Here is a 27,646-nt window from a genome sequence, read left to right as displayed (position 1 = left end):
AGAAAAGAGATCCTCTGCACCGGGGAGAGTTTGCTCTTTTCCCAGTTGACCCGAAGCCCCAACCGGCTGAGGTGACTGAGCACCGTGTTCCTGTGTTCGCACAACTGCGCTTGAGATTGGGCCAGTATGAGCCAGTCGTCGAGGTAGTTGAGAATGCGAATGCCAGCTTCCCTCAATGGAACAAGGGCTGCCTCCACGACCTTGGTGAAGACACGAGGCGACAGGGATAGCCCGAAGGGGAGGACCTTGTACTGATATGCTCGCCCTTCGAACGCACGGGACTAGGGAGACCACCGACATACCCGCAGTGGTAGATCGCAACATCGCGATGGTCATGTTCCCGCACTGAGAACATGACTCATCCATGAGCTCTGCTTCAGCGTGCTGCAAGCCCAGGCATGAGATATAGCCATCATGACCGTCAGATGAAGCCAGGAAGTGACCACATCCAGAAACGCACGAGCGGGAAGCCATCTTTAAAAAGACGCCCGTCGCTCGTGAAGCTCTTTTAGAATTTGCTCTTTTAGGAAGGAAACATTCTTTTATACAGAGCTCTGAAGTGCCCAGGGGAGGTCGCGGTGAGACCGCAGAATGGACACTGCAGCCCGCCAAAGAGGAGCAGCACCGGATGGCAACCCCCGCTGATGCGCCGTGACACCAACGCTAGCTGTTTCTTCTGTAAACACACGCGGAGATTCGTCTTAAAACGAATTAGTCTCGGGCGAGATCCCAATTCGTCAGTCACGACTGACGTAATGTTGAATGTGACTGACTGAAAGGGAACTTCACTTTTCCTAAACGTGTTTTCATCTCAGTGTCATTTTAAATTTATGAAGTTCACATGAGTGTCTTGCAGAGTAAGTGCTGATGTAGTTAACTATGGACATGTTCCACTAACGCAGTGGTTCTAAACCTTTTTTACTTGAAGGACCCCCATTGTCCAACACAATATTTGAAGGCCCCGGTTAGGATATTTCCTATTCTATTTCTGAAGTAATTAAGACAATGCTGCTGGTTCTCATTATATTTATAAAAATCTGTCTACTTGTTTTATTTTATTATATATATATACATATATATATAAAACCCTCTAACACTAGCACAGTAGCACTCTCTATTCTGTTTCTATTCTACCTAATTTTCTTTCGATTTATTATAAAAATGACGTTCTAAAACTAGCACTCTATTCTATTTCTATTCTACCTACTTGTTTTCTTTTATTTATAAAAAAAACTTAACCTAAATATAGTATATACTGTATATAGTTGAAAGCTTTGCCTTTAAAATGTTAAAATAAATGACTTTTTAATTTTTTTATATTTTTGTTACATAACACAAAGACATTCTTAAGTGTGGCTGATAGCATCAACATAAAGGTCATAAGTTTGATTCCTTGGGTCCCCCTCCATGTTCTCATTCCATTGGAAAGAGAGAGAGAGGGTGAGAGACTAAAAGAGAGAAATGCAGGGACCCTGTTTTGAGGTCTGTGGGGTTTGGTTCTCTGTCTGCCCCCTTTCTGAAAGCCTCCCCTCTGCTTTCTTGGTAAACAATCCTAAGAAATCCACTCAGAGCACAACTTCACCCACAGTAAATGAGACCCCAGTGTGTGTGTGGGTCAAAACCCGTATCACACTAAACCGAGAATTCCCCTCAGATAGGTTTCAGTGTTGGTATTATACTGGGAGTGTGATTGACTGGTCATCTTTGTTCCACAAGTCTGTTTTGGCCAATGGAGTAGTTTTGAGTTACATTTGCCATGAGCTACAAATCCACCGGTGAATTTCTGCTTCAGCTTCTCTCTCTCTCTTTCAGTCTTAAAAAAGCCAGGTCTGTTTGTCATAACAGGGAACCACTATGTTCAGCAGTTATTACAACCGCCACCCTTCCCTCTTTTTTCCCTCTCTTCCCTTCTCTCTTTTGCAAGCTCTTTTTCTCTGGCCTCTTCCTGTCTCTCTGTCTGTCTGTCACTCCATCCGTCCAGTTCATTCATCAACTACAGCTGTTCTTCACTGCTCTTTTTCTCCAGAATCTTGGAAACTTGAGAAGCCAATATGAATCCTTCTTGATATTTGTCTTTATCTTTGCATATGCTTATCACCTAAGCACTTTTGACCGTCATAGATCCTTTTTGAATGTACTGAAGATTTGTGTGTAGAAATGTGAAGAAATTAAATGTACAAAGCAATATAATCCCTTACAATTTACAGCAGTAACTATGTCAGTTTAGTAGAAACTGTGGTTACCATGGTAATGTTTTTGTAAAAGTAGTGTTTGTAGTACATTGAGAACATTGGTTTGTGTTGTTATTTTAACTAAAAAAAAATTATTTTGTTAATTTTTTTACTTTTAATTTTATTTGTTATATTTAAAATGATATTATTGCTGAAACATATCAAATTCATCATATTAGAATAATTTCTAATGGATTGTGTGACACTGAAGACTGAAACAATGACTGCTGAAAATTCAGTGTTGCCTTTACAGGAATAGACTACATTTTAAAATATACTAAAGATTAAAATGATAGAAAACTGTTATTTTATATTGTAATAATATTTAATAATAATACTGTTTTTGCAGCCATGGTGAGCGTAAGAGACTTTTAAAAACATTAAAAACATCTTACCAAGCCTAAACTTTTGAACAGTAGTGTATGTATATTTGTTTTTTATGTTAACCACTGTATGCATTATTTTACTAGATGTCTCTCTGTTTTAGGGCTGTGTGAGTGTTTTAATATTGATGTGAAGAGGCCACGGATCTTCAGTGGGCCTGAAGATGCTCTGTTTGGCTTCTCTGTGTTACAGCATGAGAACAATGGAGAAAAATCGTGAGTACTTTTCGGTACTTTTTTAGTTTTTACTCACATTTAGAAGTTCTTGATGATAAATACCATTTGGATATTAAATATGGACCCTGACTAGATTTTATTATATTAAGATGTCATCAGGTGATCACAAATTATAGCAAAACAGGCTTATAAATACATAATGTTTTGCTGTTCTTTCAAAGTGTCATTTGTAAAGTTTTTTTTTTATATTCTGAGTGACTCATTGTTTTATGAACAGAATTCTGGTTGGTGCTCCATGGGATGGACCACAAAATAACAGGAAGGGGGATATTTACAAGTGCATTGTGGGAGATGAGATAAATTCCAATTGCTCAAAAGTTAACCTAGGTATTGGATCAAATCTCAGGCTATGAAAATTTACATTCAATGACTGTGTTGTGCATGGAGTAGTAGTTTACAACATGTTTTTGTGTTATTCCCTGTATAGGTGAAAATGCATTTCAGAATGTGTCTCGAAATCTTAAAAACTCTCATTTGGGGATGACGCTGACCCCTACTGATTCAGATGGCTTCCTGGTGAGATTTTATTTGAAATTCTGTAGACTGTATTTAGATTCCAAAAACATCTCATGTTTGAGCACTGACATCACATCAATATTTGGATTATTCAGTCATGTTTATGTTTTTATATATATGTGAGTAGGCATGAGTGTGTACGTATTTGTGGTATGGCAGATAGAATGAGTGGTTATGAGATCCCTTCCTCTGTCTCACCCAACCACCACCATCTGTCATGACCACCTTCTATGTGCATGTGTCCACCTGCAAAACAGTGGCCACTATTGGAATGACACATTATAGAGTCAGTGTTTGTCTGTATGGGTGTGTATTCTTAACAAGATATAGATAATTTTCTTTCTTGTGTAAAATACAAAATTAGAAATTTTGAGGAATGTGCTCAGTCGCCCGGTTCCATGCAATTACTATGAATGGGGATTGGAGCGTTCAAGAAAAACATATTGTGATCAAATCTGCTGGAAATTTACTTACCCTCAGGCCATCCAAGATGTACAGTAGATGAGTTTCTTTCTTAATCGGAACAGATTTGGAGCAATTTAGCATTACATTAATGGATCCTCTGCAGTGAATGGGTGAAGTCAGAATGAGAGCTCAAACAGCTGAGAAAAACATCACAATAATCCACAAGCACTTGATTCTGACAGCACCCATTCACTGCAGAGGATCCATTGGTGAGTAATGCTAAATTTCTTAAAAACAATTAAGAAACAAACTCTATCTACCAGAGGTGGGAGTAAGTCACACATGTTCAAGTCACAAGTAAGTCTCAAGTCTTAACCTTCAAGTCTCAAGCAAGTCCAAATTAATTTTTGTGAGAATCAAGCAAGTCAAGTCAAGTCACTGCTTTATGTCAAGCAATTCAAGTCAAGTCGTAGCTTGGGTCAAACAAGTCACTGTCAAGTCATACAAATGTTTGATGATTTAACTGAATTTATATGTTAAAATAAGTTAAAACTACTATGGGAGTTTTATTTGCAACAAAAAAAAATTGCAATATGCATTTTGTCCACATACAGCTGAGTTGTTAATACAATAAAAATTTAAAATTTAAAATAAATAAAAATGTAAACTACATAGCCTAAAATGTAAATGTAACTGAAATTAGGCCAACATAAAAGCATGAAAAGTATTTAGGTACAGCTGTTTCAATATGCCTCAAACATTGCAGAAAACCATGAAAAAGTATTAAACAATTCAAGTATAATGGTTTCTATGCCACCAAATGGCATTCAAACAGGCATCACCTTTATGGGACATGGATACATCCTTAAATTAGGTCCTTCCTTTTTAACAAAAGAATAACAACAAGAAAAATTCATAATTGAATCACACAAATCTTGCACCCGTTTATCAGATGGATTGACTATTGTACATTATTAATCTGTGTGTGTGAGAGAGAGAGTGAGTGAGTGAGTGAGAGAGAGAGAGCAAGAGAGAGAGAGAGAGAGAGATGATTTGAGTGAGTGTGATTTATTCATATTTGTGAGTGAATGTGTGTGCGTGTGTATTAGTGAAAAGTGTATTGTTTGTTTGCATGTGCATGGTTGTGCTAGCAAGTTTGAGTTTTTGTTTTGTTTTGTTTTGTTTTGTTTAGTTTGTTTGTGTATGCATGGTTGGGCTCACAAGTCTTTATGATTTTTTTTTTCTTTATGTGATTGCATATGTGTATACAATATATTTATGTGCATCCCCATAAACTATCCATAGGCTTTTCACACAAAATCTAACACTGAAGACCAATTACAGTGGGGAAAAAAAGTATTTAGTCAGCCACCAATTGTGCAAGTTCTCCCACTTAAAAAGATGAGAGAGGCCTGTAATTTTCATCATAGGTATACCTCAACTATGAGAGACAAAATTAGAAAAAAAAAAGGGTATATAACAAAGTATTGAGATTAAATTTTGTTATTGACCCAATACTTATTTTCCACCATAATTTGCAAATAAATTCTTTAAAAATCCTACAATGTGATTTTCTGGATTTTTTTTTCTCATTTTGTCTCTCATAGTTGAGGTATACCTATGATGAAAATTACAGGCCTCTCTCATCTTTTTAAGTGGGAGAACTTGCACAATTGGTGGCTGACTAAATACTTTTTTGCCCCACTGTATTAGACACTGTACACATGCAAATGCTAACTGCTATTGCAAAAAAAAAAAAAAAAAAGCTGACATTTCCTTATAAACAGTGAATGACCATTTACAATGCAAAAAAATAAATAAAGCTGTTTTCACTAGTATATTTTTCTGCTTCTGTTCTGTAAGACAACGGGATGAATATGAAATAGTGACTAAAAAGCAGCCCATTAAGACTACATTACCAGCTCTCCCTTATGTTAATCTGCACAAAAATCCTGATTCATAATCACGACGTCGTCTAATGAAATCAAATACACATAAGATAAAGAAAATGGATGTGCTGTGATTTCGGTTATATTTGCATGTAAAATAGAGTTTGAAGCGACAGAATATCTTTTTTAATTGAAAGCGCTGCTCCTCTCAGCCGCTTGCTGAACAGATCAGACGCAGAGAGAGGTGTGTGCATGCTGGGAAAACAAAACCTCGCGCTCATGCGGCAGTACCAGCGAGTCCCAGAAACTAAATAAGGTTTGTCCAAGAAATCGCTAGATTTGTCTCTAGGCACTTTTTTGGAGAAAAAAGAAAAGTCGCTAAAGGGGTCTGAAAAGTCGCTAAATCTAGCGACAAAGTTGCTAAGTTGGCAACACTGTGTCCACGCTCTTACGTTAGCTCTCTTTGCTTGCCTGCTGCGTCACTTGGTTAGGTTGCGGTGCGTTCAAAACAAACAAATATTTATTAAACAAAAGACAAGTTATTTCGAGTCATTTAACTCAAGTCCGAGTCAAATCTCAAGTCATGAATATCAAGTCAAAGTCAAGTCAAGTCTTTTATGAATATTTGTCAAGCAAGTCTCAAGTCATAAAATTTGCGACTTAAACCTGACTCGAGTCAAGTCATGTGATTCGAGTCCCCCACCTCTGCTATCTACAGTGGAGATCAAAATTAGAAAACAACCTGCAATTTCCTAAATTTTAAGGTCACTGCTTAGTCTTATTTGAAGTTATCCTAACAGGAGTAGAAGGGCAGTTTTAAGCATATTTCATAAATTAATCGTATTCTGAAACACAGTATAAAAAACTGAGATATTTGAAAAAGAACTCTGATCAATATTAGGGAGTTTTCACACTTGGGTCCTCTTTAAAAGAACCGAACCCAGACCCCTTTAAGTGGACCAAGAGGTGGACCAAGTGAAAAAGGGCCCAGTTTTCTTTATGTTCACACTGTCCCTGTTCCTGAAAGAGAACTCAGATCCTTTTTTGGTCCACTTAAGCAGTAATGGTGTCTCAGACCTCTTTGTGTTCAGACTGTTGCTTTTTGGATCTAGTCCAGGTCAGAGTTTGATGGCTGACCCTATGGCCTCCAAAATTATATCCTATTCACTTACAATGTATGTGCCTCACTAACCAAGAGATTTGTTTGTAAAGATAATTGTTGTTATGTTTTTAATATTATTATTTTGTAAAACAATATTGCTACAAATAGCCTACTGTTGAATGAGCTTATACATTTGAACATGGAATATTTCTCTAAATTTATCTTTTGCACAAAAAATATAAGTTTTGTGCACCTTTGTTAAAAAAAACACATTTATTTTGAACTGTTTTCCTTGTTTATGTAATCTTGTTTATTTTATAGCACATTGAAGACATTGTGGAAAAAAATAGGAACAATTTAATAAATAAAAGAAAATATATTAAACTGCTTAAAATCTTTCAAGTTTATTTGTATAGCACATTTCATACACAATGGTAATTCAAAGTGCTTTACATAAAATAAAATAAAAACAATAATCACAACAATAAAACAAGGAATTTAAAAACTTTGAAAATTATTAAAAAATTGTTTTTGGGGATTTAAGAGGTTTAAAATGAATTTAAGAAAACGATTATACATATAATATAGTGCAATCAGTTCGGACATCGCACAGTGCTCATTCAATAAATGCACAGCTAAACAGATGAGTTTTGAGTCTGCATTTAAATGTGACTAATGTTTTTGCACATCTGATCTCTTCTGGAAGCTGATTCCAACTGCGGTATCAGTAGGTATCCTTAAAAGCAGCATTCAAGTATGGAACAATCAAATGTAAAAAATAAAACAGAATATTATTCATAGTATGAATAATATAGATTCTACTCATTGTCATATCAGGCTGTTGTACTAGAACTACAGTAAAGCACAGATCAGTATATTGATAAACATGCGATTTCTTTCCCAGATGTTTACATTCGCTTGAGACAAAACCAACTGTGTTTATGTGAACTATTGGTGTTTTTGACAGTTTAAACATAATAGACACTGAGAGTATAGTTTAGTACCCCCGCCGGGATGTACGTGCTCGTAGAACCGTATATCAAAAATGGCAAGGTGCACAGCCGCGTTTCTCTTGGAAGCGGTTGAAATTAAAATAAACAAGTGTACATTGTGAGCTAATAATTTGTAGAGATCTGACAGAAGAAGCAGCCATTATGAGCAGCTGATTTGTACGGAGACATCCGATGACCAAACTACAATGGAATTCGCGAATTGGTCTCAGTTCGGTTCGCTTCTGAGGGGTCTGAGATCGTTTGGAGTGTTCACATATGGGCCAAAAATCACGCGAACCGCGCTCAGACCCCTGAAAAGGACCGAGTGTGAAAACACCCTTAAAGAAGACCCTTTCAGCCACTGCAAGAGAAGCTGGTCATTCCAAATCTGAGATTTCTTGAATATTGCAGCTTTACAATGACACCAATTCAGTCCACGTAAGACAATTGCACGGGAAGACAGGATAATGCGGAGATTCTCAGTGGGGAATCAGTTCAACACTGCAGCTGGAATTGCTCGCCAGTTCATCGCTGAACAGGGTAAGGATCTGTCTCGGCATGTATAAGAGAAGTCAGACTGAAATCGCACTCTGCAGTGACCAAGCCTCTCATCAGCAGAAATAATCAAAAGGATAGGCTCACCTTTGCTGAGGAGGATGTTGTGTGGATAAAGGAGAACTGGTCCAAAGTTCATTTTAGTGATGAGAGCAAGTTTAATTTATTTGGGTCTGATGGGAAACCTTTTGTTCGGCATCAAACTGGGGAAAGACTGAAGCCTGAGTGCGTAAAGAAGTCAGTGAAAGGTGGAGGAGGACGTATCATGGTTTGGGGAATGTTTTCTGCAGCAGGAGTTGGGTCTCTTATACAGTTACATGGCAGGGTGAAAGCAAATATTTATCAGAACCTCCTTCAGCAACACGTGGTGCCTTCCCTGCAAGCATCTCCCAATCAGCCTGCAATTTTCATGCAAGACAATGTTCCCGGTACACTGCAAAACAGGCAAAGCAGTTCCTTGAAGCCAAGAACATTGAAATAATGAAATGGCTGGCCCAGAGTCCTGATCTAAACCTAATTGAAAATCCTTGGCGATAAAGTTATGGCTAAGAAACCAACTACATTTACTGAACTATGGAAGAGAGTGGAAGTGGACCAAGATCACATCAGCACAGTTTGAGAAAGTAGTGATGTCCTGCGGTCACAGATGTGCTGAAGTCATTCAAAGAAAGGGCATCTACAGGTGCATCTCAGTAAATTAGAATGTCGTGGAAAAGTTCATTTATTTCAGTAATTCAACTCAAATTGTGAAACTCAAATTTAATTGTGATGATTTTGACTCACATTTAACAAAAACCCACCAATTCACTATCTCAACAAATTAGAATATGGTGACATGCAAATCAGCTAATCAACTCAAAACACCTACAAAGGTTTCCTGAGCCTTCAAAATGGTCTCTCAGTTTGGTTCACTAGGCTACACAATCATGGGGAAGACTTCTGATCTGACAGTTGTCCAGAAGACAATCATTGACACCCTTCACAAGGAGGGTAAGCCACAAACATTAATTGCCAAAGAAGCTGGCTGTTCACAGAGTGCTGTATCCAAGCATGTTAACAGAAAGTTGAGAGGAAGGAAAAATGTGGAAGAAAAAGATGCACAACCAACCGAGAGAACCGCAGCCTTATGAGGATTGTCAAGCAAAATCGATTCAAGAATTTGAGTGAACTTCACAAGGAATGGACTGAGGCTGGGGTCATGGCATCAAGAGCCACCACACACAGACGTGTCAAGGAATTTGGCGTATTCCTCTTGCTAAGCCACTCCTGAACCACAGACAACATCAGAGGCGCCTTACCTGGACTAAGGAGAAGAAGAAATGTACTGTTGCCCAGTGGTCCAAAGTCCTCTTTTCAGATGACAGCAAGTTTTGTGTTTCATTTGGAAACCAAGGTCCTAGAGTCTGGAGGAAGGGTGGAGAAGCTCATAGCCCAAGTTGCTTGAAGTCCAGTGTTAAGTTTCCACAGTCTTTGATGATTTGGGGTGCAATGTCATCTGCTGGTGTCGGTCCATTGTGTTTTTTGAAAACCAACATCACTGCACCTGTTTACCAAGACATTTTGGAGCACTTCATGCTTCCTTCTGCTGACCAGCTTTTTGAAGATGCTGATTTCATTTTTCCAGCAGGATTTGGCACCTGCCCACACTGCCAAAAGCATCAAAAGTTGGTTAAATGACCATGGTGTTGGTGTGCTTGACTGGCCAGCAAACTCACCAGACCTGAACCCTATAGAGAATCTATGGGGTATTGTCAAGAGGAAAATTAGAAACAAGAGACCAAAAAATGCAGATGAGCTGAAGGCCACTGTCAAAGAAACCTGGGCTTCCATACCACCTCAGCAGTGCCACAAACTGATCACCTCCATGCCACGCCGAATTGAGGCAGTAATTAAAGCAAAAGGAGCCCCTACCAAGTATTGAGTACATGTACAGTAAATGAACATACTTTCCAGAAGGCCAACAATTCACTAAAAGTGTTTTTTTTATTGGTCTTATGAAGTATTCTAATTTGTTGAGATAGTGAATTGGTGGGTTTTTGTTAAATGTGAGCCAAAATCATCACAATTAAAAGAACCAAAGACTTAAACTACTTCAGTTTGTGTGCATTGAATTTATTTAATACACGAGTTTCACAATTTGAGTTGAATTACTGAAATAAATGAACTTTTCCACGACATTCTAATTTATTGAGATGCACCTGTACACTTCCTACTCATTCCTGACAGCTGTAATCCTCCAATATTTTATTTGCATTCATCTTTCATGCTACAGTGGTAACTGTTCTCTAATTTTGATCACCGTGTTTTCCACAAAATAAAGGTTTTTGTTGAAATGCCTTGGATTTTTTGTCAAACATGTTAGTAGAACAGTGGTATACCTACAGATTATATTCCTTCAATTTTTGAGCGATGAAGATTAACAATATATATTTTTTTAATTATAATAAAGTATTAATAGATTGTTCTCTAATTTTGATCTCCACTGTACATCTAGCATGGTCTAAAGGTAAGTAAATTTTCAACAAATTTTATTCCTTTAACCCAAGTCCTCTGAAGAGACACGTTTGCTTCATATGATGAACATGTTTTGATTCATCAATATCGAACAATATCGAATTCATATGGATTACTTTTGCAATCTCCTCTTGTACTTTTTGATATCTAAAAGTTTTGGGTCAATGGGTCAAACTGGACACTACTACTTCTCTTATCAATATGCCAAGGAGAACTAGGTCGGATGGCAGGATTTCAATTAATTATGTAATTTGGGATCTGCTTCTCTCTCTCAAAGCTATCGTATGACCTTAAAAGAATTGAAACAGTAGTCTTAAGGAAGTACAACATCCTGATTTGCCTTGAAAGAAAAGGAAATCATGTACTTGTTTGGAACAACATAGATGATGACAAAGTTAAAATTTTTGAGTGAACTGTTTCTTTAAAGGGGTCATCGGATGCAAAATTCACTTTTCAAGTTGTTTGACCATAAATGTATGTTGGAAGTGTGTGTACACATCCATCCTATAATTATAAAAATCCATCCAGTGTTTTTTAAAATCCCCTTTCTCAAACCAGGCTGTTCTGAGATTCCTGTCAGAATGACGTAGTTCTGTACAGGCCACAAGCTAAATCCTCACCTGACCCAAAACTCGACCAGAACAGTCAGTCTTCCTCTTAATATTCATGGTTTCAGCCTCTACAATTCTTTTACCCGCACACACTCTCTCTTCCACATACACAAGGCTTTTTGTGTCGGAAGAACGCAGTGAACCAGATCAGTCCAGTTCTGGAGCCGCTCCGCTGTGGCTTTGGTGGAATTGCTGGGTGGCTTTCGCCAGTAGTCAGACTTTTTATGAGAGCGAGTGAATGTTTCGGCAGAGGGGGTCAGGCTATGTGTGTTCAAACAAAAATATGTTTTTGTGTGTGTGTTTGTGTGACAGAGGGTTAAATGGAGAGCAAGTGAGTAGAGCTTCTGGGATGGAGTCACACATAGTTCACCGTGGCGTATGCCAACTAAAACTAGCGCTCACAGCACATTGCAGATTCAAGTATTACTAACCGAAGCGTCTAATTGAATATACCTGTTTGAAGATTTGTGAGTCTGTGTTTATTCCTTTGGTCAGTGCTATAACAGGATAGGAATGTGACTCAAGCCCTTTGTAATGACAGGCCGTGGAAAAGCCATAGCACCTCTCACCCTCATCGCCACTTCAGTTCTGTCTCTCGCACTCATTCTGTCCTTTCCTTTCCCTTTCACCATCCTCCCATCCCTTTGTTACAGGCCTTTGTAATAACAGGGTAGGGAGTCGCAGAACATTTACCCACCTTCAGTCTAACCACTCCTTCCAAACCCATCTTTCTTTTGTCTTATTCTCCCTCTTTCAACTCTTGGTATGTTTTCTTTCTCTTCATTCTTTGCCTCACCAATTCTCACAATGGCTTTTCAGGCAAATAAATGGCACGCTTTGAAGACATACAATTTTTATGTGATTTTTTGCCCTTCTCCCCTCAACTCCCACCAAGAAAATTTAAATTGCTTCATTGCAGGAGTAGCCGCCAACTATGACAATAACAATAACAACAGTTCTCTATTCATATCGTTCCTTCTCATTTCCCTTCTTTTCTCAGTCTTATTCTTTCTCTTTCTAACCCATTTTTGTGATCATTTCACATAAGAAAAGAAAAATCACAAAGAAGATCTTTTCAAAATCTATTTCCTTTCTCTTTCTCCAGAGAAAGAGACTCAAATATTCAACTTTTATATAAGCCAACTTTTACGTTTCAAAGAAGATCTCAACAAAACTTGAACTCTGTTCAGACCAATATAACTTCAATATCAACTCAAATATGTCTCATCAAATTAAGTCTCATATGTGCATCAAGTCTGCATTTATTTGATCAAAAATAGAGTAAAAGTAATATTGTGGAATATTTTGAAATGACTAAAATTTAATTTATTTCTGTGATGGTAAAGCTAAATTTTCAGCAGCCATTACTCCAGTCTTCAGTGTCACGTGATTTTTCAGAAATCATTCAAATATGCTGATTTGGCACTCAAGAAACATGTTGAAAACAGTTGAGCTTCATAATATATTTGTGGAAACCATTTTTTCAAAAGAATGTCTGAAATTGATATCAATATTAATGTATTTACAAAAAGCTTACTGACCCCAAACTTTTGAATGGTAGTGTAATGAAAGAGAAACTTCTGAGCAATAAAATATTCCTCTTTACTTTTTCATGACCATTTTCTCTTTGCTTCTCTCTTTCTTTCTGTTTCTCTCTCCTACTTTCCCTGGATCACTTCACTTCAGTAGATTTTATTGGTCTGACCAGCACACAGCACTTGCCTCCTTTTTAAACAGAAGACATTAAAAGGCCCAAATACCAGACTTCACATTTACACAGAAAATATAACATGCAATACTATCAAAATCCCTGATGTGTGCACATATCAGCCACATGCTCTATGAGTTAATGCTGTTCATAATAAGTCTGTAAGATACTAGTGTTAAACAATTGTGTAAAAAGCATAAAGGTGGTGCTACAGACGCTGAATGAGAACTGTATATACAGATTTTCTCTGTATACTCTTTAGGTCTGCGCTCCACTTTGGTCCCAGGAATGTGGTACATCTCTGTTCAGCACAGGAATCTGTGCATCTGTCACTAATGACATGGAGCCCAAGAACATCATTGCACCCACTGCCCAGAGTGAGATAAACATCCTCTGTCCATCTGATGTGTTGGATTGAATAAAATGACTGCATTTAACTGAACTAATTTTGTGTTTGTTTTTCACAGGATGCACCACATACATGGACATAGTGATTGTTTTAGATGGTTCTAATAGTATCTACCCCTGGTACGAGGTGCAAAACTTCCTTAGCAACATTCTCAGCAAGTTCCACATAAGTCCTGAGCAAATGCAGGTATATGTTTGTTTTTCCTAAATGATGTAGTTCCTGTTTGTTTAGTATTTTAACGTGGGTTTACAGTATGTTTCTTCTTTACATTACATTTACATTTAGTCATTTAGCAGACGCTTTTATCCTAAGCGACTTACAAATGAGGACAATAGAAGCAATCAAATAAAAAAATAGAAAACTTGTTTTTTTTCAATAAAAAAGTAGATAAATAGATAAAGTAGAATTAAAATAGAATAGAAAGTGCTAGAGTTAGAGGGTAAAATAAAGATGGAACAAATGTGTTTTTAGTCGTTTCTTGAAGATGGTTAAGGACTCAGCAAGATTAATCTTACAGCGGCATTTTGGATTAATTGTAGATGTTTGATAGAACTGGGTGGAAGACCTGCCAAGAGAGCATTGCAATAGTCCAGCCTGGACAGAACAAGAGCTTGAACAAGGAGTTGTGTGGCATGTTCTGAAAGAAAGGGCCTGATCTTCCTAATGTTGTATAAAGCAAATCTGCAGGACCGGGCAGTTTTAGTAAGGTGGTCTGAGAAATTCAGCTTATCATCAATCACAACTCCAAGGTTTCTAGCTGTTTTTGAATGAGTTATGGTTGATGAGCCTAACTGGATGGTGAAATTTTGATAAAGTGATGGGTTTGTTGAAACCACTAGCAGTTCTGTCTTAGCCAGGTTGAGTTGAAGGTGATGGTCCGACATCCCACAAGAAATGTCTGTTAGACATGCTGAGATGCGAGCCGCTATCGTCGGATCATCAGGATGGAATGAGAGGTAGAGTTGAGTGTCATCAGCATAGCAGTGACATGAAAAGCCATGTTTCTGGATGACAGAACCTAGTGATGCCATGTAGACAGAGAAGAGAAGTGGTCCAAGAACTGAGCCCTAAGGCACCCCAGTAGCTAGATGTTGCAACTTGGACACCTCACCTCTCCAAGATTGATTGATCTTTAGATTGTTTTGATCAGGGGTGGGCAAAATTTGCCCTTCCAGGCCACTTTCCATCAGAGTTTAGCTCCAACTCTAATAAAACACACCTGAACCAGCTAATCATTGTCTTCAAGGCTACTAGAAAGCTACAGGCAGGTGAGTTTTATCAGGGTTGGAGCAAATCTCTGCAGGAAAGTGGCCTGGAAGGGCCAAGTTTGCCCATCACTGGTTTTGATTATTCTTTTTGATAAAATTTTTGCTTTTAACAGTTTTAAATGAGTAACTCATCTTAGCGTAACAATTGGATGTATTCAGTCATCTAAAAAAGGCCTAGAAAAGTATTGACAATTCGTAAAATCTTAAAAAGTCATGCAAAATTCTGTACTTAATGCCACTTTTCCTATTTATTTGCAGGTATGAAGTCTTGCTTAAGTTAGAAATTACTCTTTGTGTGTGCAAAAATTACTTTTAAAAAACCTCATCCATTTCCTATCCAGTCATTACAAATATTTGGTAAAGTTATGGAAAAATCATGAAAATTCATTGGTGTCTGCATAAACATTCATCAAAGTGAGTGAGCAAAATCTTTACTCTCAAACTGTGTGCTTTTAGGTAACAGAGACCTGGCTGCAGTTTTGACAGATATGTAGAACTGCCTTTTAACTTTAAATCCTGTCATCAACAGCTCCAACGCCCATCTAGCTTTGATGCATTGAGCCAGTATGAACGACTGTGAGGAACAGAACCACAAGCCAGTCCGCAGAGAGAAATGAGCCCAAACAGAAACAGCGCTGACAGGCTGGGGAAAATAAATGACAATATTAATGTGAACAGAAGTTGTGGTTTCTATAGGAGAAAGTTAGAAAAATGAGAAATGTCTGGGGGCAACACGAGGTAAAAGGAAATTCCTCTGCTTTGTGGAGCATTTCTTCTCATCTACATCTTATTCTGGAGTTATCCGTTCTGCACAAATTACTGCTGCTGTGTGATTTACAGCAAATTACCTCAAACATCTGCTAGACCATTTTTTTAATGGCATGGACCCCCAAATATGAGGATCATCTTCTCCTCATATTTGATCATAGCCTCTAGTTACAAATAGCACAACCCCTAGATTCAGGCTGTTGGTTGAGACGATGTTACTATGTTGGGCTGATCAGGATGCTCGAACAAACACATCAATGTTTTGAAAGCACCACAGAAATGTCTTTATGATGTTTTAATAAAATGTTTCTGAGAACTGAGATGAGAGAAATGTTACCATTAGAAATTTTATGCACCACCTTTAACTTGACTATTTGTAGGTAGGTGTCCTGCAGTATGGGGAGATCTCAGTCCATGAGTGGTCTCTCAGGGACTATCAGACAACACAGGATGTGGTTGAAGCTGCCAAGAACATCAGTCGTCAAGAGGGACGGGAGACCCGCACTGCGTACGCCATCCAAATGGCCTGGTATGGTGACCCACTGCTTATTAAAAACAAATGTAGCACGGCCCACTCTCTCACTCCTTTATGTACATTCTGACCTTTTCATGATCCCCACCATATCCATAGAAAATGTAAAGTGTGTAACATAGTTGAATCTATCTGGTCAATAGTGCTTTTGTTTTTATGTTGATACTTGTGAAGGTGCCTCCTCAGAACTGTAATTCCATTCCTTCCCCTGAGACTCTCATGCAGGAGCAAAGATTTGTTTAAAGAGATTCCTATTCGTTGCACTCTGAGTCCCATGCACACTCTCTTCATTCCTGTAGTGTCTGCTTCTGTCATTCTTCTTTATTGTTATCCTAATACCCTCCAGCACACACATATGCACACATATTGGATGCTAACCATAGCAGGCGCTTGCTGACCACAAAAGCAAAGCCTCACAAAATGAAACAAGTCTCAGATTTTCAGTGACTGCTGGGAAGAAACTTTCTACTGTCTGAAAAGGAGATCTGAACAATCCAGTCTAATTAAAGTCAAGCTATACATCTTAAAAGGACCATATCATGGAAAACAGAATTTCACTTGCTCTTTTGAAATGAATTAATAACACAGAACTCTGTCCTCAGTACATTTATTGCCATGGAATCATTTAGAACAAGGTGTATTTAAAAATAAATTTGAGAAACCAAATGACAACACCGCTATTGAATCTAGCGAAGTGACATGTGGCCAAGTATGGTGACCCATACTCGGAATTTGTGCTCTGCATTTAACCCATCCAAGTGCACACACACACACCGTGAACACACAGCAGTGGGCAGCCAATGCTGCGGCGCCCAGGGAGCAGTTGGGAGTTCGGTGCCTTGCTCAAGGGTCTCACCTCAGTCGTGGTATTGAAGGTGGAGAAAGCGCTGGTTTTTCACTCCCCCCACCGACAATTCCTGCCAGACCTGAGACTCAAACCCGCGACCTTACAAGTCCGACTCTCTAACCATTAGGCCCTGACTGCCCCTTTTCTAGAACATGAAACATAACAGCACGACTAGTGTAGTCTGATTCCTGAATAAATTACTCTTATGAGTCGGTTCGTTTTAGTTAATCGACAACATACAATGTACAGTGTGACCAATGCAGTCTGATTCCTGACCAAATAACTTTGAGTCGATTCTTTTAGTGAATCAAAAACAAAGAGCGCAAGCAGTGTATTTTGATTCCCGATCAAAAATCTCTTCTGAGTCGGTTCTTTTTATTGTAAATCAGAAACATAATGAGCTATGTAGTCTGATTCCAAAACAAATGGCTCTTGTGAGCAAATCTTTAAAGTGAATGAAAAACGTACAATGCAAATGTACAGCCAGTGCTGCCCCATTCCCAAACAAATGACTCTTATGAGCTGATTTTTTTTTAGTAAATCAGAAACATACAGTAAATAGTGTAGTCTGATTCCAGATTGAATGACTCTTATGAACCAGTTCTTTTTAGTGAATCAAAAACATAGAACACAACAAATGTAGTTTAATCCAAGAGCAAATTAATCTTGTTTCTTTTTAGTGAATACATATATATTAGGCCATATTATGATGTGTAATGTGTAATATACAATTTGAAAACAATGAAACTGTAACAAGGAAAATGTTCAGGAGTCTAGTCTAAAATCTCTGTCAGTGCTAAACACACAGTTCTTCATTTTGTCTGGCACAGAAGTTCATGGATATTTTTTGTTTATACCAGGTTCTTCAGCTCCCTTACTGTGAGAGTTTGTTTGTGTTTGTGGTGCGTGTCTTTGAGTTTCTACACAATTAAAGACTCATTTAAAACTTTCCACTCTCTGTAAGGCACGCATCAGATTGACACACTCTCTCACGGTAGATGAAGTGATAGCAGTAGTTGGCTGAGGTGAGGAAGATTGAAAATGACATTCAGGTTTGCTGAGCCAGAGAAGGATAGCTGGCTCAGCAGAGCCGCAGGTGTGGTCACCATCCAGTAGACGCAGCCTTCGCCCATGCAGCTGTTTAAACACACATGACCGTGTTGATACAGTACAGTCACACACACAAACATGAACGTGAGAGAGTTCAAATATAGTAATTAATTCAAACTCACAGTAAAACAAAAGAGTGTGAGTTAAAAACCACATAAGTCCAGATGTAGCACTCAATAAAAGCACAGCAGCATTCAAATAACACCAGCCCCAGCAATTAACAGACTTCTCTGCTCAAATCACTTTCCCTGCAACTTTTTCTTTCTTTCTTAATTTCTTTCTTTCTTGCTTGCTTTCTTTCTTGCTTCACCAAAAGAAGTACACGTTAGCATGCTTTTAAAAAGAGAACTTAATACTTGTATTAGTAAGATATCCTTAAGTGCAAACTGAATGTATTGTTATTTACAAATACAATTAGTTGAAATTAAGAGTACCTTTTGACCCATATAAGTAGGATTTAAGTACACCTTTATATGTAATTTTATTATTACTTCTACTGTCATTCAATTTTGGTAAAAGTGTATTGTCAAATGTATGGACAAGCATTTATTGTGAACAAAAATCTACTTTAATGTAATTTCTATTGGAAATTGTCATGTATTTAAATATATTTGTAATTATAGATTTGTAAAGGTGAAGTTGCAGTTTAGTAAAATATATTAACTTTAAGTGTAATATTAAATAAAAAACACTACAGTTAAAATTTCAATGAAATACTTAAAGTATGACTTTTAATTTGACATTATTACAAAGCACACTTTTTAAACATTACGAAATATCGTCATGAAAGTGTAGTCCCTCTAAGTACATTTAAGTGGCCTTTTATTTTATTAATATTATATTATCTGCAAATATAGTTTTTTTTTAATTCTCTAAACATTTGAAATACACTACAAGTGCACATTCAATACAATTAAAGGGATAGTTCACCCAAAAATTAAAATGACCCCATGATTTACTCACCCTCAAAGGTTAATAAAAGCCTTCTGAAGTGACGCGATGCATTTGTGTAAGAAAAATATCCATATTTACAACTTTATAAACCTTAATCTCTAACTTCCGCTAACTGTCGTACGCGCGTTTATGAGAGAGTGGCGTCCAACGGATGACGTAAGACGTAGACGTAGCGTAAACTCAAGTGAGAATATGCTAGTCTCGCGAGAAACAAGTTTTGTTTACAGCAAAGTAAAACCAGTGTCCTCTTGGCTTATATCGAAATCCTCCGACATTTTTCTTTACAAATCCTCATTTTGTACTACTAATTCTTGACCAGTGTCACCGCGTTTGCCTACGTCCTACGTCATCCGCTGGACACCACTCTCTCGTGAACACGCGTACGACAGTTAGCGGAAGCTAGAGATAAAGGTTTATAAAGTTGTAAATATGGATATTTTTCTTACACAAACGCATTGCGTCGCTTCAGAAGGTCTTTATTAACCCCCCCCCCGGAGCCGTGTGGACTTCTTTTAAATTTTGGGCTACCATCCACTCCCATTATACAGCTTGGAAGAGCCAGGACGATTTTTTCTATAATTTTTAATATAACTCCGATTGGATTCGAAGAAGAAAGTCATGTTCACTTGCTTGAGGGTGAGTAAATAACAAGCTAATTTTCATTTTTGGGTGAACTATCCCTTTAAGCTCATTGTTTTCATAATGGTTCTTGCTTGTTTTCTTTCTAAATCCCTTTAAAAAGTTTTCATAATCACTAAAATCCCACTGAAACATCTGCGTAACAAATTGTGTATCTTTCTCATAATCAAGAATTTTTCAAGATTTTCTTCCTCACAACATAAATATCTTAATGGAACAAACATTCTTCTCCAACATTAAAACCTGCCTGCTATTTTTCACATATCACATCAAAACATTTTTAATTTCTCCTTTCGTCCCTCTGTGTGAAAAATCAGAGTGCCATTTTTTTTCACATGACTTTGATTCTATGTCAATCACAGATAGTATATTCAACATTGTGTTTGTGTTTTCACTGTTGTTTGCTTCCTTACAACATTTACCGTTATTCTCCTCTCCTCTCCGCTTTCACTGGATGTGATTAGCCATAAGGCTGCTGGTTGTTTTTAAACTCTGCACTCTTGCGGGCAACCACATAGTTATATTTAGCTAGAAACTGGACAACCGCCTGAAAATCACTAAGTTGACTAACGCTGGCTGTGCCACGAAACTTACATCTTGAAAAATGCAGGTTACCCTCACACAAACAGCACAGAAACCTGCTGCATGTATCGGCTGCTTCACACATAGAAAATTATTTAAATGAATTTGTGTGAATTTTAATATGAAATATGGACAGTTTTCAGCCTGATATATGTCTTGAATTTACAGGAATTATACATGGGTCCCAAAAAGTATAAACTTAAAATTTAGGCCACACCTAAAATGTAATAATATTTTGCTATTTAACAAAATATTAAACCATATGGCATTTATTTTACATGTGTATATATAGCACAAACACACTATTCAAGCAAAAGTTTTGTGGCAACCTATACATGTCTCATTCATGAATGTTATTAAAAAATTACTTAATAATAAATAAAACAATAACAATAACACAATACTATTTATAATACTGTTGAAAAGTATTGGGGCCAGTAAGATTTATTTATTTATTAAGTTTTTGTCATAAAAAGTATTTTATGCTCACCCAGGCATCATTTGTTTAAATAAAAAATACAGTAAAAACTAATATTATTTAAAATTTAAATAACTGTTTTCTATATTAAATGTATTTTGAAATGCATTTTATTCCTGTGATGGCAAAGCTGAATTTTCTGCAGCCATTACTTCAGTCTTCAGTGTCACATGATCCTTGAGAAATCAAATGCTGAATTGGTCACTAAATATTTATTTTTATTATCAATGTTGAAAACAGTTTTTGTGCAAAACGCTTTGTGAAAACTGTGATATCTTTTTTAGGATCATTTGATAAATAGAAAGTTAAAGAGATCTGTGTTTATTCGAAATCTTCTAGTAACATTATAAATTACATTATAATTTTTTTTCTGTTACTTTTGATCAATTTAAGGCACCCTTAACCAAAAAAAAACATTTAGGTTTAACTGTTCTCTTTTTCTCACTCATGTGTAGCATGGAGGCCTTTAGTCCAGACAGAGGAGCGAGGGAAGGGGCCACTAAAGTGATGATAGTCGTGACAGATGGAGAGTCCCATGATGGTGAAGACCTTCCTGAGTCCCTGGCTGAATGTGAGAAACGTAACATCACCAGATACGCCATCGCTGTAAGTACAAATACACATTCCTACCATAAGTAAATCTGACCCCTGATGTAGGCTGGAAAAACCTACAACCCTTCCTAAGAAAACCAGCGAGCAGCAGAATGTATGCCTAAATATCAGATCTCCACTTAACCTGGCCATAATTGGCACTGCTCTATTTTCAGTGTCTCTGCTCAGCTCCACCCGGTTCTCTCGCTCTCTGTCTCTGTTTGAATGATAAAACTGTCTTCCCTCATTCTTTAAACAATCATAACCACATTATTGCTGCTCAGAAATAGACTTAAATGGAATGAGAGGAATGAACCACACCCAAAAACCTCTCGACACCGACACCCTGCCCCTCTGGGTGGGTCAGTGGGCGGGCGACACTCCTTTACTGCAACCCTAAACCCCAACAGGGCAAGAAAAAGACAAAGTGAAGCTGCCACCATCAGAGCCTGGGGTGTCAGTGTAGCCAAAATGGCTTCCCAACATCAATAGACTGTCTAAAAAAAAGCGCTGTAAACAAAACAAAGATGACTGAAGTAAGTTTTACAAAAAAATACTATTTCAGTCTTTCTACTTAAAAAGTTCATGTTTAATTTAATGTTTCTTGCCATTTCTTTGTAATTATTTATGAAATTTACTAGCAATTTCAGAGTGAAAATTTTTAAAACTAAATCCTAAACCTAAATCAGTGTACTTGCACTTATTGTTGAAATATAGAAACAACATTATTATTGGTATTCCCTAAAGACCCCGGAAGAAGTCAGATTGTTATGCTGAAAATATATTTTGATGTAATAAATAAAAAAATAATCCAAATATATGTATTATTTTACAAACAAATAAATAGTATATTTGTTTTATATTTTATATTTGTCCGTAAAGCATCCAAAAGCTGATATTAATACTTACAACATCAACACTCATTTCATATAGAGCTAAGGGCTGGACTAATTCACGTTGGCTCAACCAATGAAGTAAATTTGGTGTAGGTCTAACTGCCTGTTTAACCAATGGAAGACTTTTTTTTTAACTTGCATCTTGGAAACTTGAAAGCAGTCTTTATTTTAGCGTTTCTGTTTGGTGCAGTCCGCTAGTGGTGCAGAAGTTACACACTTCACCTTTAAAATATTCTGACAGTAGAACTGAGTCTGAACTCCTCAGCCGATATTGGTTTCCTTTCATCAGGCTATTCATGATTACAGTCATATGTTATAATGTCTGAAGGCAAACAAGTTTTTTTTCTACAATCTGAGACCATTCCAACAGAACAGATTTTACACAGGAGGAAAGCTGATAGCTTGTTCTAATTCATGGAGGATTCAGGGAGAACTCTTGCATATTTTAATTATGGTATTTGCAATAAGACCATGGTGACCACAGGTAAAACCATTCATGATTCCTCATTACCATGACTGGATGTGGCTATAGTTTCTACAAAAAACATTTTCAACATTTCTAAGTTTTCATGTTTATTTTATTTAATTTCAGCTTTATTTCACTTAACAAAAAATGTATAGTTTTAGTTTTAGTTAACAGTAAGACTGATTGTTATTTCCATATTAAATTATATATAATGAAACATATAATAGTACTTAGTAAGCTTTTTAACATGGTCCATTTGGCAGTGCAGATAGTTGGTTAGTGCTGTTTTTTTTTTTTCAAAGAGTGGTGCAGTTTTAAATTTTCCCCAGTGCAATCTGTAACAAAATTTAATATAAGCCCATTGGATATACAGTGCAGCTAATCCACAAGAAAGGGTCCAAAGAATTAAAAAGAACCAGAATAAATGTCAAACCGTCTGAAAGTCATTTACTTTTCAATTTTAACTGCCTCTCACTGCTGTCCTGGGTGATTTGATATTTCTACTGTACTCCACTCATTGGAACGGAGGACAGCGTGTAAACCTGCTCCTGAATGAGCTTGTGTTTTCCTCTCTTAGACAATCAGTGCCAGAATGGTGTCTGGATCTGCAGAGTCATCTGGGGAATATGTCTCTCTGCGTCTCCTCTTGGGAACTGTGGAATAAAATTATGACAGCTGGTTTTAATGATCCACCAGCCAAAGCATAGCTTTCATATTTTGATGTGTTTTATGTTCTCCCTCTCTCCTTTCTCGTTCTCTTCCTCCTGCACAGAACTAGGGAACGGATGGAAATGTAAAACACTTGTAGGAGAGAAGAGAAACTTCTGAATTGGTGTGGTGTGGCGCAGCCAGGATATGTTTTAGACATTACAGGATAGCGATGCTGGAAATGTGAACATGATGGGAGGGGAAGTGGGTGGGAGTTCAAACTAGATAGTAGGAATGTGCAGCAATTCACTGTAAATTACAGCAGATATGAACTAAAATAGACTGAAAATTGTAGATTTAATTGCTCATTTATTGCTTATGATCTCAAATATCCTCCTTTGCGTGACTACCTTGGCACTAGTTGGGAACATGCTTGGAAAGTTTCTACCAGTTGCATTGTGTTTGAGAGCAGGAATCTGCCCCAGACTCAGATGAGACTTAGTAAGAAATCCTCAGATATCTGTCCAGGGTGCTGAGCCATCATCTATCATTGATAGCATGAACACACCTTACATCCAAGAAGGACAGGACAGTATAGATAATTCACAGGATGCAAAGTGAGAGAGAAGAGGGCAGGGTCAGGAAAGGAATACAAGTCAGGACTCGAGCATAGCACTTTCCTATGGGGAGGCTATGGGGTCTGACCAATATACAGTAAATGTAGCAGATTATTTTGAGAGCTCTTAAAACTCTAAACTGCAAGAGATAAAGTCACATTGCAAGTTATTTACATATTCACATTTTGGCATACAGTATAAAGTCATATTGTGAGATTTGGGGGCCGAACAGCTTGTGCCACTTTTGGAATTAAATTACTACAGTCAGGAAAGACACAAAATAGCAATGAAAAGATGTGGACACTGTTATTTTTGTTGCTCACCTTACTGCATATGCATTTGAAGGAGTTTCCCATTCAGGCACAAAATTTATGGGAGGAGAGTGTTTAAATGAATCATACTACAGTCTGTGGTAGTCAGTTTACTGGTATTTTTGCCATTATTTAACGCCCCAAAAAAGCACGTCTTAACCCATTTGCACCTATTGTAGGTTGTTAGTAGATTTCATGCACCTGATTATCATTGGCTCTGCTTGTTTGTGCTAATCTTGGTAGGTTGCGTTCATCATAATTGAAATGCGATGGCTTTGTTTGTGTTCTTTAATTTGCGCATTGTCAGTAGATCACCTGCAAAACGTTCCACTCCTATTGGAGCTTTTAAGGGATTGCAGATCCAGACCTTCATAAATTTGAAAGATGAGAACAAATATCTATGACTGGACAAAAATTCAGACCCATATTTCTCATGTTGACTGGAAGTGGTTTATCCAGTCATCATATCCAACCAGCTGAAGTCTTGTTGGGAAAGTTAAGTGACGTAGGTACATGTCAGTAGAGAGTGAACTCATGACCTGGCAATGATGGTTTTCAGGGCCTGTCATTAGTGGTGTGCTGCCAGTGAATATGAGTGATGGTCTCTCTGTTTCTTCTGCGTAGGTGTTTTGTTTCTAGGATGAGTTTCCTCTGAGTCCTGTATCCCATCATTAATTGATCTATCAGATCGTCTGCTTTCACCCTAATGGTGTGGAGGAGGTGTTGGCTCTCTAGATGAGAAAATCTATGTTGTTGTTCTTCTCCCTCTACTATCTGACTGGTCTCTAACATGGCTAGTGAACAAAAGCCTAAGGAATTAGCATTTCTGATTAATTTTCGATCAGTGTATACTTTAAACAATTTACTCTCTCTCTCTTCAACAGGTATTAGGTCACTACATCCGCAGACAGCAAGACCCAGAGACTTTTATCAATGAAATTAAGTACATTGCCAGTGACCCCGATGAGAAATACTTCTTCAATGTGACGGATGAGGCAGCTCTTAATGATATTGTGGATGCATTGGGGGATCGCATTTTTAGTCTAGAGGGTAAGAGGAAGAATATTCATCCTTAATGACTGTCGAAAAAAACCCCAGACAAACAGATTTTCTTTCCTTGAAAAGAAACGCTTAAAGACTTGCTTTTCTTTGAGGATGTTGATGTTGATGTATGCAAATACACAACATATCAGACCAAGCAACATTTATTAAATCCATATTTAATATGAATGATCGTTTTTAGATATAATGTGGCTATGGGACTTGTATTTTAGGAATGAGTATATTGCAAGATAAGCAACGTTTTACCCCAAAAATGCATAAACATCATGAAAAACGGGAAAGAAACAGGACAAGATATTATTTCAGAAAAATAATTCCCATAAGAACAAGGTGTGACACTTGTGCCATCTTGATTCTGAGGAAAGCCAGGCAGGAAGGATGGAAGGGAGGAGATGGATGACCTTAAAAGTGTGCACAGCTGTGCATCCACAGGATACATAGGTTAGATGTACAGGAATAAATATGATTAGTCAATGCTGTGCTGTGAATTGGAATTTACATTGTATGTAGCCTGCTGTATGTTGTGCAGTCAAATATGTTGTACTGCCTTTGATAATGATTACTGATCCCGTTTTATACATTTTCCACTTTTCAGGATATGTTTTATTTTTATTTAGTTTTTGTACAGTAAAACGGTGCATTGGTTAGCCAAGATATAATGAGTGTACTTTTTCTTGAACTTTAATGCTCCAGCTCAGCAGATTTCGGCTGGTAAGACGTTTTTTAAAGAAGTATCTTATGCTCACAAAGGCTGCATTTATTTGATGAAAAATGCCGTAATAATGTGAAATATTATTACAATTAAAATAACTAGTTTGTATTTTAATACATTTTAAAATGTAATTTATTCCTGTGATGAAAATGCTGAGTTTTCAGCAGCCAGTCTTCAGTGTCACATATTCCTACAGAAATCATTCTAATATGCTGATTTGATGCTCAAGAAACAGTTTGTATCATTATCACAGTTGAAACCGATTCTCTGATGAATAAAAAGTTCAAAATAACAGCATTTATTTGAAATAAATATTTTGTAACATTATACATGTCTTTTTTTATTTTCTTTTTTTACCTATTTAATGTGTTCTTGCTGAATAAAAGTATTCTTTCATTTTTTCTGACCTCAAACATTTGAACGGTAGTGGGAAAAGTTTATTGATATAAATGACATTTACATTGTAATTTGTTGACAGCACTTGTATGTGTATTCATTAACAGTGTGCAATGCAGTGTTAATGTCTTCTGCTGTTACAGGGACCCTGGGATACAATGAAAGTGCCTTTCTCATGGAGATGTCTCAGATTGGTTTTTCAACACACATATTGGATGTGAGTTTCAGCGTACTTTATGTCCACATGCATTTGTGCCTGTTTAAATATATAAAATTATTAACTGAGATATATGTACAGTAGATGACATAAAATTGCAATCATGCTGTAATTAATTATACTATTTTGGATCATACTGTAGGATGGCATCTTGTTTGGCATGGTGGGTGCATATGACTGGGAGGGAGGCGTCCTGAAGGAGAGCAAAGAAGGGCAGCTTAAGCCCTCAAGAGAAGCCTTTGAGAAAGAGTTCCCATTGGAGCTGAAGAATCATGCAGCCTACCTAGGTAAAATGTTACTTTATAAAACCAACCACTAAATAACTAATGCTTTAAATTTGTACCTTAACATAACATTTACAACTTACTAATGCTTAGATGTGGACGTGTGAATTTTTGCAGGTTACACAGTGTCCTCAGTGGTTGTAGGTGACTGGAGGAGGCTGTATGTTGCTGGTGCGCCTAGATTCAAGCACAAAGGAAAGGTCATCCTGTTTGACCTCACCCCTGAAGGTGATGTCATAATCACACAGGCCCTAAATGGAGAACAGGTGGAGCTCTCTCCTTCATTCTTATATTTATACTTACACGCTCCACTTTCACACACTATGTCTGTGGTCCACAAATTCAATCTACATCAAACCCTTGTGTGAAGTCCAATTCTTTGAGTTTTGCATTATCCTTCTTTTCCCAGTTGCTCTTTTATTGCTTTTCCTCACTCAGCCCTTCTTTCACACCACATTCCTTCTCTCTCACAATTAATGAGTTTATTTTCTTATTCAACAAAAGCAACCAGGTTTTATTTTCTCAGACCACTCCTAAAATCAAAGTGATACTTAGAGCAAAATCCAGAGGTTCAGGGTTCCTACAGTCATGGAAAACCTGAATAAATCAGGGGATTTTCAAATTGGATTTTCTAAGACTGAAAAGGTCACATAAATTAATCAAATCTTTTCTATAATGAATGTGAATTTTTCTGGTTATGATCCCTAAAATATTTC

At 37.3% G+C, this 27,646-nt stretch overlaps 1 protein-coding gene across 1 annotated transcript in view; it reads left to right on the top strand.

Annotated features, from left to right (window-relative positions):
- Window positions 1-27,646, top strand: part of LOC107598435 (integrin alpha-10-like) — a 52,641-nt gene that overhangs the window by 12,452 nt on the left and 12,543 nt on the right. Inside the window, exons 3-13 of the mRNA XM_016289772.1 lie at window positions 2,719-2,830; window positions 3,069-3,178; window positions 3,279-3,367; window positions 13,406-13,520; window positions 13,611-13,738; window positions 15,969-16,117; window positions 21,186-21,336; window positions 25,144-25,309; window positions 26,573-26,646; window positions 26,789-26,933; window positions 27,048-27,196. Coding sequence (XP_016145258.1) covers window positions 2,719-2,830; window positions 3,069-3,178; window positions 3,279-3,367; window positions 13,406-13,520; window positions 13,611-13,738; window positions 15,969-16,117; window positions 21,186-21,336; window positions 25,144-25,309; window positions 26,573-26,646; window positions 26,789-26,933; window positions 27,048-27,196 — 1,388 coding nt within the window. The remainder of the gene's footprint in view (window positions 1-2,718; window positions 2,831-3,068; window positions 3,179-3,278; window positions 3,368-13,405; window positions 13,521-13,610; window positions 13,739-15,968; window positions 16,118-21,185; window positions 21,337-25,143; window positions 25,310-26,572; window positions 26,647-26,788; window positions 26,934-27,047; window positions 27,197-27,646) is intronic.

The sequence above is a fragment of the Sinocyclocheilus grahami genome, unplaced genomic scaffold, assembly GCF_001515645.1.
Source record: "Sinocyclocheilus grahami isolate Dianchi unplaced genomic scaffold, SAMN03320097.WGS_v1.1 scaffold251.1, whole genome shotgun sequence".
Lineage (NCBI taxonomy): Eukaryota > Metazoa > Chordata > Actinopteri > Cypriniformes > Cyprinidae > Sinocyclocheilus > Sinocyclocheilus grahami.
The sequence above is the reverse complement of the archived record's forward strand: the minus strand, read 5'-3'. Positions and strand labels throughout refer to the sequence as shown.